At 33.7% G+C, this 16,589-nt stretch overlaps 2 protein-coding genes across 3 annotated transcripts; both read left to right on the forward strand.

Annotated features, from left to right (window-relative positions):
* The first annotated feature begins 152 nt into the window (after nucleotides 1-152).
* Glg1 (Golgi apparatus protein 1) lies at nucleotides 153-5,948 on the forward strand. Its single transcript, XM_078194306.1, has 14 exons — nucleotides 153-645; nucleotides 773-1,744; nucleotides 1,825-1,926; nucleotides 2,017-2,301; nucleotides 2,366-2,535; nucleotides 2,599-2,716; nucleotides 2,797-2,993; nucleotides 3,061-3,280; nucleotides 3,372-3,698; nucleotides 3,773-3,952; nucleotides 4,040-4,268; nucleotides 4,359-4,465; nucleotides 4,550-4,706; nucleotides 5,457-5,948. The coding sequence occupies exons 1-14, from the start codon at nucleotides 301-303 to the stop codon at nucleotides 5,522-5,524; spliced, it is 3,477 nt and encodes a 1,158-aa protein (XP_078050432.1). The 5' UTR covers nucleotides 153-300; the 3' UTR covers nucleotides 5,525-5,948.
* Nucleotides 5,949-7,393: 1,445 nt separating this feature from the next.
* Hzg (CTD small phosphatase herzog) lies at nucleotides 7,394-13,404 on the forward strand. 2 transcript variants are annotated; one of them, XM_078195116.1, is made up of 5 exons: nucleotides 7,394-7,678; nucleotides 7,743-7,971; nucleotides 8,383-8,819; nucleotides 8,903-9,088; nucleotides 9,170-13,404. In XM_078195116.1, the coding sequence occupies exons 1-5, from the start codon at nucleotides 7,670-7,672 to the stop codon at nucleotides 9,356-9,358; spliced, it is 1,050 nt and encodes a 349-aa protein (XP_078051242.1). In that variant the 5' UTR covers nucleotides 7,394-7,669; the 3' UTR covers nucleotides 9,359-13,404. The 2 variants fall into 2 exon arrangements, with proteins under 2 accessions (XP_078051242.1, XP_078051243.1); XM_078195117.1 differs by lacking the exon at nucleotides 7,743-7,971.
* Nucleotides 13,405-16,589: the final 3,185 nt, after the last annotated feature.

Genomic DNA, 16,589 nt, shown 5'->3' on the forward strand with positions numbered 1-16,589 from the left:
TTATACTGAAAATCTTGATTCAAATATGTATTTGTTGGATAAACGAACATGAATTATAAATCTGCCTTACAGGTTGTAAATCACGCACATATGCAGGGATTGAATACATACTCATAGCGGGAAATACGTACATGCATCCCATACATGCAACAGTCTGTCCGCGCAAAGTTCGCTTTTATCTGATTATACACAAGTACACTATTCATGACGTTGACATTATACGGTGAATAACAAAAGTTGAAAAAGATCTATAAAAAAGACGAAGATCACGGAAGAACGTGGTTACATCGTAATGTGTCTATGGATAATAAGTTTGCATTAAAGAAGCGGTCCTACTTGCCGAGGATGGAATATATGACTAATTTAAAAAGTATTCTAATTGTGATTTGTATACACTTGTCGGTGCTAAATTGTGCTCAGTCAACAAGAACTTATATTAAAAATGTGTCCCCGAATAGTGGTGATGTTATACCAAGTATAAGTTGGGTATTTAGCAATTCTGTTGATAGTGTCGTTAGGGTTAAGAGAGCAGTTGTGCCGTATTCTTTACCTCCTAAATGCCGACAGAATTTGAGTCGGCTCTGCAATGATATAAATGTAAACAATGATGAATTGACTTTGTTAGAGTGCATTCAAAGATTCAAGGTATGTTTTCTGATCTGTGGTGAACATTAGAAATGCTGTCTTATAATAAGCAATATATCTCGAAATATTGCAAGATAAGATTATTTAAGTTTGCTTTTATTTGCTCATAATTTTATTTATTTTTTAGCCAACCGAAGTGTCTACTATTGATGATGAATGCCGTGGAGCAATTTGGGAGTATATCTTAAATATTACCAGTAATTCAAATATACAACGTTTAGCTAAGAAAACTTGTGGCAAAGAATTAGATCATTTGAACTGTCCTACATTCGACAAGCATGGAGCATATTTATCTTGTCTGATTGATAAAAGAGAAAAAGTCAAAGACGCCGATTGTATTGCATACATTCAAAGATTAGAATGGATTGCGTTTAGTGATTTTAGAATTATAACACCATTTTCTACCGATTGTTACAATGACATTGAAAAATTTGGTTGCGGGAAAATACCACCCAAAGATATATCCCAAGGGCAAATATTAGCTTGCTTGCAAGAGCATGTCAATGGTCTTGAGATTCAATGTAAACAACACATACTCCATGTATCTGAAATACAAGCTGAAAATGTAGAATTAGATCGGCAATTGTACATTGCTTGTGAACAAGATCGTATCAAATTTTGCCCAAATATTAGATCGGGTAGTGGCCAGGTGTATAAATGTTTGATGCAACATAAAACAGATAGAGCAATGACAGGAATGTGTCAAGACCAACTTGCAAGAAGAGGAAAATTGATAGCATCTGATTACAGAGTCAGCAAAGGGTTAGTCAAAGCATGTAAAGAAGACATACGAAGTAATCACTGTAGGAGGTCCTCTGAAGATAAAAATATAAGGCTTGCCCAAATTCTACTTTGTTTAGAATCAGTAGTAAAGAATGGTACTAAAATCGATAGTAATTGTCAAGCTGAAATGTTTGATCATAGAAAGCTTTTAATGGAAGACTATAGATTGTCTCCAGAAATAGTTGATGGATGTTCTTATGACATTACAACATTCTGCAACGGTGTTGAAGTTGGTGGTACAACAATTCATTGTTTGATGGAACATACAAGACCCAGAAGGAAGAAGTCAAGAGTATCTAACAGATGTCAAAAAGCGGTAATGAAGTTTTTTTTATAGAAATCTTCCTGGAATAATATATAAATATATGGTAATTCTTTAAATCCTGCTGTCCACAGTTAGAAGATTTAATTATGGAGGCAGATGCTGGAGAAGATTGGAGAATTGATCCCATCTTAAGAGAACAGTGTCAACCTGTGGTTAATTTAGCTTGCAGGGATGTAAGTATTCTTCATTTAGTGTGATACATTTTCTAATTAAATTGATCAACTTGGAAAAATAATAATGTTTGCAACCTCTTCTAAATCTAGGTAACTGGAGGTGATGCTAGAGTAATATCTTGCCTCATGGAACAACTTGGCACAAACAGAATGACAGAAGCATGTGCAACTGCTTTAGTTCAAATACAATATTTCATTGCTCGAGATTTCAAATTAGATCCACAGTTGTACAGAACATGTAAATTTGATGCATCAAGATTATGTCATGCAAGAAATGCATGGGCTAGTGATGGAAGACAAATGGACCCAGAAAGGGGACCCCTTATTTTACCATGTTTATACAGACATGCATATCATCCTCAAAAAAATATGACAGTAAGTAACATGAACATATAATTAGACATTTCAGAATCAGAATATTAACTACTTATTACCATAGTTACGAACAGAGTGTCTTGAAGAAATTAGACGTGTAATGAGACAAAGAGCTGTAAATGTTGATTTACAACCAGAGATTGAAGAAGTTTGTTTGAATGAGTTAGCAACATTTTGTTATGATAGAACTGCAAAGGGAGAAGAAATATCGTGCCTTCAAGATTATTTAGACAGGTAACAATGATATACTTATTCTACTTACACTTATACTATATTAATCTGTTATTTTATTCCCAGTTTAAGCAAAAACTGTAAATTGGCAGTTGGAAATTTTACAGAAGAACAAGCAGAACGTGTTGAACTAAATCCAGTAATTTCTGCAGCTTGCCAACATATCATGGAACGACATTGTGAGGTACAATTTTAATTAAATACTGGATAATAATGTGCGTAACTTTTTTCGGGAGAATAATGAAATAAAAATTTCCTGAACAGGAAGTATTAAAATATGGTAAAGATGAAGGTGATATGATGGAATGTTTAATTGAACATAAAAATGATTTGGATATACGATCTGATAATAAATGTAAAGCAGCAGTAGAACATTTCCAATTGATATCATTAAAAAATTATCATTTTACGTATAAATTTAAAGAAGCTTGCAGACCTTCTGTCAAAAGATGGTGTCCAAAGTAAGCAATATTTTATGTAATTTTTAAAATTTGAAATAATATATTCACAATTCCGTATTTCGCTCAGGTCTAAAACTAAAGCAGAAGTAATAGAGTGTTTAAGTGTAACAGTACAAGAAGATATAATGAAAGATACGCAGCATCGCATACCGAAAGAATGTAGGCAACAATTAAGAGCACAATTGTATCAGCAAAGGGAAAATATTCACTTTGATCCCATTTTACAAGCGCAATGCGCAGATGATGTAAAACAATATTGTTTTAATGTTGAAGCAGGCAATTCGCAAGTAATATAATTATTTTTTGAATTTATTAGAAAAGTGTATTTAAAATTTCTTATTTTTAGTATTGGTATTAGTAAGTTTATCATTCTTTTAGATCCTTGAATGTTTAGCAGCGCATAAATCAAAATTGTCTGATGCATGCCACAAGCAAATATTTAAAGTAAGAAAACAAGAATTTCAAGACAGCTCAAGTGATTTTGCTTTATTAAATACTTGTCGTGTTATGGTAAGACAATTTTGTCACGATATGAGTCGCTCACAAGCATTGGATTGTTTGAAAAAATACAAAGATGAACCTACATTTGATGGAAAGTGTAAAAATATTGTTATCCGCCGAATGATTGAACAAAACACCGATTATAGATTTAATACCGCATTGCAAGCATCATGTTCCTCTGATATTAATAAACACTGCAAAGAGGTAAATTCCATGCACAAGTTAACACATTTTTTTTTAATGGAAATTTATTTTATATGTACAATGAAATACTTCAGGTTTTAATACATGAACCTACTGACAAGGAACTTGAAGGAAAGGTAATTCGATGTTTAAAAATAAAATTTCGTGAAGCGAAGCTCCAAACAAGGTGTGAACACCAAATAACTAACATTCTTAAGGAAGAAGCATTAAATTATCACTTAAATCCATTACTTGCAACACTTTGTGCACGTGAGGTATTACCAATAAAATTCATAACGGGTAATTTTAAAGTGTACTTTTCCGAAATATATATTTATATTATAATCTTCCATTTGCTACAGATTGAAACGATATGTAGAGCAGATGAAAACGATCCTGGTGCGGTAGAAGAATGTTTGAAAATAGAATTTAATTCTGGTAATAGAGATATGAAAGAGGAATGTCGCCTTGAAATTGCTGCTTTGATAGAACAAAGAAGGGCAGATATTAATGTAGATCCTTTGTTACAAAAAGCATGTGCCATTGATGTTAGCAAATACTGTAGCGCTGTACCTCAAGGAGGAGGAAAACGTAAGTTGAATAATTAATAAAGAAAGCTACTTTCAAATCATGAATTTGGAGGATTTACTAAGAATATTATATTACTATTTTTTTTTTTAGATATCATGTGTCTTCAAAATGTAATGGATGATAGTAATAAATCTTTACAACCTGATTGTTATAAAATGCTAACCACAAGAATAGAAATGTTTAGAAATGCAGTGAAGGTAAAACGAACTTCACGTGGTTAAACTTTTAGTTTAAAAAATAGTAAAGAACTAAACTAATAACTATTATTTGTTCATTTTCAGTTAATTGGTCCAAATTCGATACGAGAACTATATTCAACTGTAAATCGGTCTCCTGCAAGACGATATTTTATGATTGTGGCATTAACGATGATTGGTTTGATATTTATAACTGGTTTATTTTGTGGAAGAGTGTCGAGACGAACAATAATAATGAAAAGTAAGCGATAAATTTCTAATTACAATGTCCGTCCTCGAAAAGAATATCGCTTGATGCAGTTAGAAACAATAAAAAAAAGATACACTATTCAAGTAAACGTTCAATAAAGAATAAGAAGTGATCAATCAGGTGTTCTCGCTGCAAGATATCAAATTATGCAGGAAATAATATATAGATCGAAAAATATTAACCTTTTTATATGCTTTTTTTATCATAATTACGGAGAAGTAATATCTAAATATTATATATATACATAAATGCAATTATGTTCGTGAATTATTTGATCTGTAATTCATAGTATTATCATATATGTAAAAACTGTAAAAGTTGAGTGAATGGAATGTATGATAAGCAAAAAGTGATTCGCAATTAAAGTAGATTTTAATAAAAAAAAATTGATTAACTGACAATATATACGGTGTTCAAAGATGTGCAATGGATATTTTAGTGGTAATTCAACAGATCAAAAGTAATGTAATTGCGATATTGAGGCTTCGTTTTTAATTCTTAGCAACTTGAAAACGAAGCGAAAACTGCAATTTCAGAACTTTTGATTTTCGATTTATTTTGGTTTATACGACCACATTCTGAAGTATCTATTTCGCGTGATCAAACACCCTGTATATGAGTTTCGGAAGGTTTCGTGGTAACAGTAATTAAAATGTAACTGTGCCAATCTATGAAATTTTGAAGATCATAGATTCGAGTCTCACTTGTTTGAAATCTCTCTTTCCCCATTAAAACCCACAGTTTTTGGACTCACCGTGGGAGGGTGGTATCGTCCACAGGAAGCAATGACAATTACAAGAGCTGTGTAAATGGCACACAAGAGAGATCAGAGAGAATATATATTAAAATAAAATGATGAAAATTTATGTCAATACTCTATACATTTGTGATACGTAAACAAAGAACAAGAATAAACAAAATGGTCACATTTTATTTAAGGTAAAATATTATCTGGGCACAAATTACCTTGGTCTTCCATTTTAGAACATTAATACGCGAATACATTAGATCCTTCTAGAAATGATTTACGACAAACATCTTGGATGATTATATAACATGCACATAATGCAGACATATAATAATATTAATTATTAAACATTCCTTTTAAATATTTATGCTCAATTTATAGTGACTGAACTTAATTAAACTTGTCTTTTAAATACATTATTTAATATCATATTATATGTTAAGGTATAAGAATAAATAATTGTGTTATACATACTACATTATCAGTAAAATATGATAGTAAAAATATTTAACTATAGTGATATGGTTGTCAGTTGTATATACAATATTAAATTCCTTTTTATCCTTATTCAGAATACGAATGCAATTAAAATGTCATAAATATTACTTTTTAGTGATTAAAAAAACAGATAAACAATATTTTAACAGCATAACGATTACATAATATATACATTCGATATTATTAACGCATCTTTTTAATCAATTTTTCTTAATTTCTAAATTTGTTAATTATTATTAAATAATATAAACGAGCTATATTTAATTCGGTATTTATACAATTTGTCGTTCGTATTACGACACAATCGTATTAGTGTGAAAAGAGTTATATTTTCAATTGCCATGTAAATAAAAAAAATTCCCTCGTAATGTCAATAATCGAGTGTAGCTAAAAGTAAAATATCTGTTTTAACCAAGACCAGTCCCCGTCAATATACACTTGATCCGTACCGCAAAAGGAAAAGAGCGAATACTACACATGTTTCGTTCTGCTTTTATGGCTCTAATTTTTTAGTTTGAACGCTGCGCAACGGTCACAATCGCGGTTCGACGAAAGACTGCCAGGGGGCACTCGAGTCGCGTAGAGTGCAAAAGCCAGCAGCAGAACCCTGTGCAATAATCAAAAACCTGTGTAACACAGGTACGCGGACGTTGTTTGTGGACAGAATGTAGACAAATTCTAGCTACACCGAGTACATTGTGATAAATGTACAACGTTTGCCAGTCACGTGCGGTCGTATGTGCAACCGTTCAATTGTTACGAAACAATTTCCGAAATCGTTTACATTATTGGCTCGGGTTCGCAGCGTATACGCGCATCGGCTCTGTTCAAACAATAATATCGAATCCGATCGTCGAGAGATTTAAAGTGCGGGACCCGTGAAAGGACATCGATCTCGGATCTCGGCGAATAAATAACAAGCCTGGAACACGTACGAAGAAACGTCGAGCGGTGATATACTGTTTAACGACATAGGTGTGGCGCGCAAAAGAGAGAGCGTGTACGCACGTATAGATCAGTGATACGCAGGTACATGGCAAGTGCTCCCCTGGAATGAAGGCAACAAGGAATTGGATTAACTTTCATCGTTTATATTTCCGTAGAAACGGAGCGAATAATTGTCGAAGCAAAGTGTCAAGTGTGTCCCTGACACTTCAAGATTGGTCGTGCATGTAATATGATCGGATTACACGTTTTCTAAAATCGAGAGGTACAATATTATTTCTTGTGCTAGTTTCTTGTTGAGGTAAATATTATTGGTGTTGGATACGCCTATGCGTCTCCGTTCGCCGAGTTGTGGTGATCTTCGCAGTGGTGACGGCGGCGGAGAAGACAGTGAAGGTGGTGGCGGCGGTGGCAGCAGCGGTGGCGGCAGTAGAGAAAACGGTGGAGGAGGAGGAGGTGGTGGTGGTGGAGGTGGTGGCGGCGGCGGCGGCGGTGGCTGCAGCTGCGACAACGTTGGAGGGAGAGATTTTATACGTCGTGACTGAGTGAGTAGGTGCGTGTGCGTGCTACCGCGCGTATACGCTCTCTCATTCTCGGTATCGTGCGCGCGTGTGTGTGGTGTATATGTGTATGTGTATTCTGGCGCGCGCGCATTAACGGAATTCACGATCAGACACGCAGGGACTCTCAACAAATGTTTAAATGGACGCATCGTCCATTATCACCCAAGTGTCGCGGGATGACGAGCTAGGCCAGTTTAACAATGAGAAAGGTAGGTGCCCGCCGTAACCACGGCTTGCCGCTTTACAGTTTTTTCCCTTACGTTTTTCTTCCAGATGCTGGATGGAATCTACACCTGTTACGGGAACTGCACCACACTCCTCACCTTACCTCACCCAACTTCACCTCTCTCGGCCTCTCTCCCTTCTGGTCGCCTATGCTTCAATTCCGACGTCTCTTTTCCTCCCGTCCTCGTTTTTGTCTGGCCTCGCCTCGCCTCGTTTCGACTTGCCTCGTCAAATCGTATCTATCCCTCTCCCACTCTTTTCTTTCACCTAAGTTTCGGTATCTAACTTGTCTCATTGTGTCCTTACCGATGCTTTAATTTGTTTGCACCGACTTTTTATCATACAAAAACTAGCGTATATTTTTAAACCTGATGGCAAGATAAAAGGATGAATGTTTTCTTTCAGTTTTTTTCGACTGTCAACATTTGTTTTCATCAATACTTGAACGATATTATACGACTAGAATTTTTTTTCTAATGAGAAATTACCGAAGATTATATTTCAAACTTAGCTTATTTTCTGTTGTCTGCACTGAAATGAAAAAAAAAATAGTTGTCTCAAAAACATTTCTATATCCATTCATATGTACTACTATATTACTATTAAGCTCTTTTTAAATATATATATATATGTATATGAATGCGTTTATATATATTCATGGAATGACATTTGTTTTTCCTTCAAATAGCCCAGTTACCGCGAGAGAATGAAGTGGCCAGCAACGGTCCAGCCAGTGGCAAAAAGCCAAGAGGGCGTGGACTTCTACGATCTCTACTATGTTGCCTCGGTAGAGGACGAGGAAGTAGTTCGAAGAGTTCGAAAACAAGTTCTGTACAATGGGAGGACCATGGTTACTCACCACCACCAAGGACTGGATCTCAACGGTTTCTTCTCCCACCTGTCAGACATCAGGATATGCACAAGAAGTGCATGGTGATTGATTTGGATGAGACGCTAGTACATAGTTCTTTCAAACCAATCAACAATGCAGATTTTGTTGTTCCTGTAGAAATTGATGGGACAGTGCATCAAGTATATGTTTTAAAGAGGCCTTATGTGGATGAATTCTTGCAAAGAATGGGTGAACTATATGAATGCGTATTGTTCACGGCAAGTTTAGCTAAGGTATGATGTATTGGTACTACTATTAACCGTGCGATACATACAAGATAAAATTTCTATATATTAAAAGGTCATAATAATTGCAGTATGCTGATCCGGTAGCAGATCTGCTTGACAGATGGGGAGTGTTCAGAGCAAGACTGTTTAGAGAATCTTGTGTTTTTCACAGAGGAAATTATGTTAAAGATTTAAATAAACTAGGACGGGATTTACAACAAATTATTATTGTTGATAACAGCCCTGCCAGTTACATTTTCCATCCAGATAATGCAGTAAGACTTATAGATTAAATATTAAATTGAAAATTTGGAAGAAACTAAATATGCTTATGTTAAAAATAAATCTGTTTTTAGGTACCAGTGGCATCATGGTTCGATGATATGACAGATTCAGAACTATTAGATTTAATTCCATTTTTTGAGAAACTTAGTAGTGTGGAGAACATTTATGCAGTCTTGTGCAATAGCAATCATCCTTATAATCAAATACCTGTTGTACAGAATAGTCCAAGCCCAGGATCAGGTTCGCTTGGTGCTTCCTAGCCCCACCTAACTTCTGGCCAAACAGCCAGTATTATTGCCGCTCAATGCACTCTAAGGAGAATTTTGACTGGGATAATCCACATTACTTTTCTGTTATGTGGCAGTGGTCAGCCAGGTATGACCACTAATATTGGATATAGAACATGAACATACTTATCAAATAATCATCCGATACAGAAGCGAAAAACCTGAATCCTTCTGTAAACCATTTGTTTCAATGCAATATGGATCACAGCTACTTCATTGTTAATTGGAGTTTTCTTTCCTTATAAACTGCAATACACTATGCTGTTAACTGTTGTACGATGAATACAGATTACTGAATATTCTGATCTAATCAGCAACATACAGGTATTCAAAGAAGTTAAGAAAATAGCTCAATTGGTAATAACAAACAACTCTTCCGATTATCACAAAAATGGGACAGACTTTGAATATAATTTATTGGTTCAAGACAAGGATCAATGTGCGTGTTTCCATGTTTGGTGTACTTGAAAAAAAGAAGCAGATGACAAGGATAAAAGTGACTGTGAAAAGTGACATACATTTTATATTGGGTAAGTGCATAAACTTGTACTTGCTTGATCTTAATTCGTGCAGAGTACCTCAAGAAATATTAATATGAGAGAACTACTTATATATAAGAAATTTGGGCATAGCATTAAGCAATGTGAAGAGAAGTAAATACTGGATTTGAGTCGTTTGATGGGCCATTCTACTTCTCTGCCTTTTTGTATTCTAGTTATGTGCTACAATTATTCATTGTTTCATTTTATGCTACGTGTAAAATTTCAATATCACTATGAATATTATTGTGGCAGGATATTCAACTTTTGTAAAAATTTTGTGAGGCTGTTAATTCCAAATGATAACAGAAATTAGTGCATTTTTAAAGATTTTTTTTTTCTATTTTAATCGAGCTTCGGTAGAATTTGTTAAAAATATGTAATTAATTTCATTAACTATTTACTCAATGAACAAACAAGAAATACTAAAATTAAATAATCTAAGGTAATGCATAAATGAGAAAGATTGTTATTTTTCCATATCTTTTTATTCGTTTTGTACAAATGTGAAACTAGCAGCAACTAGGGCTTGAATTACTGAATCTGATAATATTGCAGTTAAATGTTAGTAAAATATTTAAGTTAGTCAGAATAATAGGATGAAATGAATGATAATGTATTTCTACCTTTTGAAAGTCTTTTAACATTATCCCAAAGAAAATTATTAAAAACATTGCAGTGGGAATTGCATAAGATAAAATGAATTTGTACATGTTTAAAAAAAAAATGAGTCAATGCATATCATTCTTTCCCTCCAGGCAGTTGCATGAATAATAAATGATTATGTTAATTTAGTAAACATTATTGGTATCATTTAGAATCATTATTAGAATTAGAATTATATAGGTATAATATACTTCGAGTATAGGTAAGCAAAATGTATGTTTATACATATACATATGTTTACTAACAAGTAGTTGACAACTTTATATTTTTAATTTTGTGCATTATACTTCTATATCCGATCAAAGTGTCATTATTTACACTTTTCGATTCATTTCTGTATTGTTGCTAACATAATTATAGTCTTTATTAAGGATAATGTGGTAAATTAAATTTTGTTGTACTAATGTTATTAACAGTTTAATTTCAAATAATATATATACCTAAGAATATTATCTATCTATAATAGAGTGATGTAAGGAAAAAAAGAAGTTCACGGAAAAGATCATAATGATATACAGATCAGGCTGTTAAACAGATCATGTTTCATAATGTCTGTAAGGAATACCTTGTTCATATAACTCACTTGCACCTATTACCGTTGATTTGATTATAGCATTGACGTATTTTCGTTATGTCTTTTACATAATGTCACATTAAAATCGATAAATTAGATTATGGCGGCTGTTTCGATATTTCGATATAGGTATGCTTTGTTGTGATCCTGAAGGTAGATTTGTTAAGTATAAACGAATTCAGGTAATAACATTCAAACATAATGAATTCTATTAATTTTTTATTTGAAGAGCTAAAACATACATAGGTATATATATATTATATATATATAAATATTTCGCAAATTTTTAATAATAAAGCATAGTTTTTTTGTTTAATAATAATTCATTATTACGTATAACTTGCATGTAACAAAAAGTGAGCATGCAGTATTGAAAATTTTTATTTTTAAAAATGCAAATGGTCAGATTACACAAAAATGGAAGATTATATAAGAATAAGTCATACACATTGCATAATATTAAATGGCTTCCAACTTCATGTTCTATCAGAGTACTTTGCTGGATATTATATGATTGTCTTTTAAATGGGCCAATAGTGGTGCTACTTTTTAAGAAAGCAGCGACACCAATGATACATAATGAATTGAAAATATACGACTAATTATTTCAATAAACAATAGAGCCGCAAATTTATATTCGAATATAATTGAATTGATTTTCTATAGGATTAGTATTTTATGCTAGTCTACCGTTCACGATATACAATTTTGTAAAAAAAAAGAACAAAGATAGAAAATATTGGAGAAAAGCAAGCTAATTGTGAAATTGTATATAAATATTGTTGAATTTGTATTTAGAGGTATAATAATTTTTTATTTAGTATTGCATTTGCTGTGTCAATGTCATTCTATTTATGTTTAAGTATGCATGTTTAATGAAAAGTAACGTGTGTTATGGAACATTTGTACTTAGTAAATGTACCTCGCTACTACGTTTAAAGAAACTCGAGAACCCGTAGAATATTTGCTTTCACAACTTTGTGATGATATTTTACCATGTACTTTGCCTTCGAATATCATTGTAAGGATTTCAGCAAGTTTGCCAAAAAAAAGAAAAAAAGGAAAATGAAATGTTAATAGCAAAAAAGGAATGTAGCGATTGTCACTGTAATAATGCCCATCGAAACGACTCTACGATAACCACGGCGTATCTTCGCCAAGAGAAACATGTAACAAATAGGAGATACGCGGAGAGCTACATATTCGGAAACTGCAAGCTGATATTGGCTCGTTATAGATTCGCAACGTCTTCGTATAGCTCCGATTGCAACGTTCGAGAAACGGATCATAAATCAGAGATTACAATGTGATATACACAGTCATGTGGCAAAGTCCTGAGACCAGTTCTCTTTCTCCACCGTCATTAATTGTATCTCTCTCTCTCTCTTTCTAACGCAGAGACAGTTTATCATTCGTAATCTGCCCGATAACAAAATTGAATATGGAAAATATCGCAAATGCCTTTTCGCAGTCGGAGGATAGGGGGGGAAACCGCGCGGAACAACATTAAATATTACACCCGATAAAAATTCTTTTAGGGATACCAACATCGGTTATTGTGTACTGCGCATCGATCGTGTCGTGCTTCCGTGATTAATTAACGTTAACAATCCAGTGTATCGCTTTTATCGAATGCAATCCGTTGGATGTTTTACAAAAGTATTCAATGGTATTCGTTATATACATAAAAATACGTAGGTAGGTACATAGGTAGGTAGATATATATGTATATGTATGTATACAACATAATTAAATGTGTTGTACAAATGTATATTTATACATATAAATCTACACATGCGTTTCTTTTGTCGTGTTTTAATTTTTCCAAGCATTTTGTTTTGTTTTCATTATTTTTAATTACAATTATGTATTATACTTATTATTATTATTATTATTATTACCATTATTAATATTATTATACACCCGTATCATGATTGTAGGCGCGCTGTAGAACTTGGAAACCACTCGGCTATAACGAGTGGTAGACTATTATAAAATATGCGCCGAGAAAATTGTTAGCGTGTGCTAATCGATCGCGATGCGTAATTACACAAATCGTTACGCAGATGAATGGTGTTCCAATCAGGATGTAACAATTTGTACATACGCACGATAAGATCTCTCCGTAATCGACAGTCAGCATGATCTGTATTAGGCACAACATTTTTAAAGTCTGGTAACATCTTGTAAACCGTCACAACAACAAAAAAGAATTAAATTTAACGTTCTGTTACGTACAATATATTTTATTATCATCGTTTAACAACGCTAAAATTTGTATAATTTCATATTTAATTTCAACGTTAGCTGATCATATGATAAGATGGTCTAACCAATGTATACGGTGACAAATAATCTACAATTATTTGTCGGTACTGTATTATATTTATAGTATCGCGAACCAAATTTTAAAAAATGTTGCACAATCGATTAGTAGACAGCTTTGATAAGAAAATTGAATCATTGATATTTTATCAAGGTTAATAATTTGATTCTTTTTTTTTTCGTATACATTAATCGTGCCAATCTATTACTTTTTTAAAAAATATAAACAACGCGTGTTTCCACAGTAATTAGAAATGTACAGTGTTTACATTTATACAAGATTTTACAAGAATTTTAATTTTTTATGTAGCAAACATGAATATTGCTATGCACTGAAAAAAGAAAGGACATTTATTTTTTCTTAGCGCTTTTAATGTATAACATTCTTATGATCTTCTGTTTATAAATAAATATTGGCTGATCTATCCTGTATACCGTAGGTCACGAGTGACCCCCACGCAGTATGGAGCATGTCACTATATAAATTATACATACATATTTATGTATTCGCTCGTGTATAACACGTGTGAGAAATATCCATTGCTAGTTAAACAAACGAAAGATTCAAGTGGAATATTAGCGATTCAATTTTCTCGCGTACCAGACTCGATGTTCGCGCACTTATATGCTATTGATCAACGGCAACGTTTCAACATAGAGTAATTTCAGCTTCCTTTGATCTTCCGATTCGTTTCGTGCGTTTTTTTTCTCCGTTTAAATAACAGCATAGGAATCTTTTGTAAAGAACAAGCCGATCGAATAGAAGAATACAATGTATAAAAAAATGGCAAACAATACCGTTTCCGGCAGAAAAAAACCTTCGCAACGGATTAATTACGATCACTGCCGCAACATGTACCGCTCTTATACAAAATCGAAGGTTACGGTTGCAGACATATTTCGCGGTAATTGTGTATGTAAAATTAACAATACGTTGCTGGAACATTGGTGAAACATTTTTTAAAAGGACGTTATATACTTATTGAATACGAAGTAACATCCTCTCTGCTCTAAGACGATGATGTCTATTATTAAAAAGTGTCGACAGTGTCTTTTGTCCGCTGAACAACAAACAGTATAACAACATAATCATAGAATTTTTCGTACAATATTCTTTTTTTTTTATTTCTCTTTACAACTTACACATTATCGTTTAACTACTTTATTTAATTACACTTACTTTATATAATATGTATGTAACTAAACGAACCTATTTTTTTATTAATATTTTACTTGAATAAAGATTATGTTTTATTTAATTTGGATTTCCAGTTAATGACAATACATATCTTTTACACACACACACACACAACGCATAGTAAAGAGATCTCGGTTTACTTTTGCTCTCGTGCAATCTCTCTTTTGTCTTCTCTAATTCGATTAATTTCAAATGATCGTTGTTACCAGCTAGAATCGGTTCGAATCGGAAGCTGTCTGTTGGTGATAATGACCGTGTGCGCTGGAACAGCAATAAACTAACGCAAGATGGACCGCTAACATTTTTCTCAGTGCAGAAACAATGTATTTCGGATGCAGCTTCCCGCTGTATGTTAAGTACAGTGTACAATGAATCGAGCGAGACGAAAGGGAAACGGACACGCGCGTTTCTTAAGAGAAGAACGAGGAGGAAAAACATTAAGAGAAATGTATGCGGGGTGATATACGAAGAGAGTGCCGTGAGTGTAGTATTTTTAACAAAACGAAAAACCGCGATTAAACTAAAAAAAAAAAGCGTATACGTCTGTTTAGAGGTGTATGCTTATCAATTATGTGAGAACTTGAAAAACGGAACGGAAAAAGAAGCCGCGAGAGCGACGGCTGCCACATTTGAAATCGTGACTTTTTATATTGCAAACCCGGTTTGATACAAGAGAGGGGAAAACATGAAACGAAGCGGGAAATATACAGTAAACACGAGAACGCCCAGTTGTTGCCTCCGTCGCACCTCTGGTCGGATTGAATTATTGTATTATTAAACTATACATACGTTGTACAAAAGTTTGTCACAAAAAAGAAAGAACGGATTATTATTGTACGACTTAGAAAATGATCAAGCATGCTTGTCAATCATATTCCTCTTGTACAGTGTTGAATATCGAAGCGTGCGCACTGCTTATGGGTTTTGTCGTAGGGACACGGTAAATATAGAGGAAACATTTAATGCTATACGATAAATCGACAAACTGTCTGTTTATTACTGTTCTATCGATCCACGAATATGTATATCTATAATTTTTATAAATATCTCCAGTTTCAACGTAACTAACGAATACTGCAAAATTCGATTGACACTTCCGCAGAAATTGCAGACAAACAGTTAAAATTCAGACTCTTATAAAATACTTGTAAGAAAGGATTGAAACGATGTAAATAAAAAAAAGAAAAGTATAATTAGCGCGAAACTTTGTAAAGAAAAATTAAAGTCTACGTATTGTACTAAATTTGTATAAGATCGGAGGTAGAGGTAGAGCGCTATTATTACATTTACGTTCGTAAGGAGAGAAAAAGCAAAAATTAAGGCAGTGTAAATAGAATAAAAATAGAGAGAGACGACACGTAAAGAAATTAGATTCTATCGAGATTAAACTTTAGACGAGAAAGAAACAATGGAAATATATATATATGTACACGGAGAGGAGAGATGTGTCCGGTGTGGACAATTGGAAATTGGAATCGCGTGAACGGTGGCCATCGCGCGGTATCCATTGATTTTCCATCGATGCTTCGAATGGTTTCCCCAAGCCTTCGCTCGAGACGTACAAGTAAAAATTCAGGCTTGGTTTTTATTAAGTATGATTGAAAAGCATGCTGGACCCTGTACGGACCGCTTCACGGTTCGGAGAGCATCGCGATGAATAGCGGAACAGCGAGGAGAGTATAACCGCGACACGTCGAAGCGGGTGGAATTGCATGTAATAAAATTGAACGCGAGAGGCGCGAGTATGTATGTAAAAAAACACACACACACAAAAAAAAACAATTTTTAAACAACACGATTAACGATATTGCCTTGATTTGTAAATAAAACTTGATTACTTCCACTGATGGGGAATCTTCTCTGCGGACACCGAAACGGGGCCCCGCCGTATTTGGCCCACGC

This window comes from Augochlora pura, chromosome 11 (genome assembly GCF_028453695.1).
Source record: "Augochlora pura isolate Apur16 chromosome 11, APUR_v2.2.1, whole genome shotgun sequence".
NCBI lineage: Eukaryota > Metazoa > Arthropoda > Insecta > Hymenoptera > Halictidae > Augochlora > Augochlora pura.

Bases quoted from the DNA above. Each gene is read 5' to 3' on its own strand.
- Glg1 (XM_078194306.1), top strand. From the start codon at position 301: ATGGATAATAAGTTTGCATTAAAGAAGCGGTCCTACTTGCCGAGGATG. The intron at 2,302-2,365 runs GTAAGTAACATG...TTATTACCATAG, and splicing joins ATCCTCAAAAAAATATGACA to TTACGAACAGAGTGTCTTGA. The intron at 3,953-4,039 runs GTATTACCAATA...CATTTGCTACAG, and splicing joins CAACACTTTGTGCACGTGAG to ATTGAAACGATATGTAGAGC.
- Hzg (XM_078195116.1), top strand. The intron at 7,972-8,382 runs GTATCTAACTTG...TCCTTCAAATAG, and splicing joins TTTCTTTCACCTAAGTTTCG to CCCAGTTACCGCGAGAGAAT. The intron at 9,089-9,169 runs GTAAGACTTATA...ATCTGTTTTTAG, and splicing joins TTTTCCATCCAGATAATGCA to GTACCAGTGGCATCATGGTT.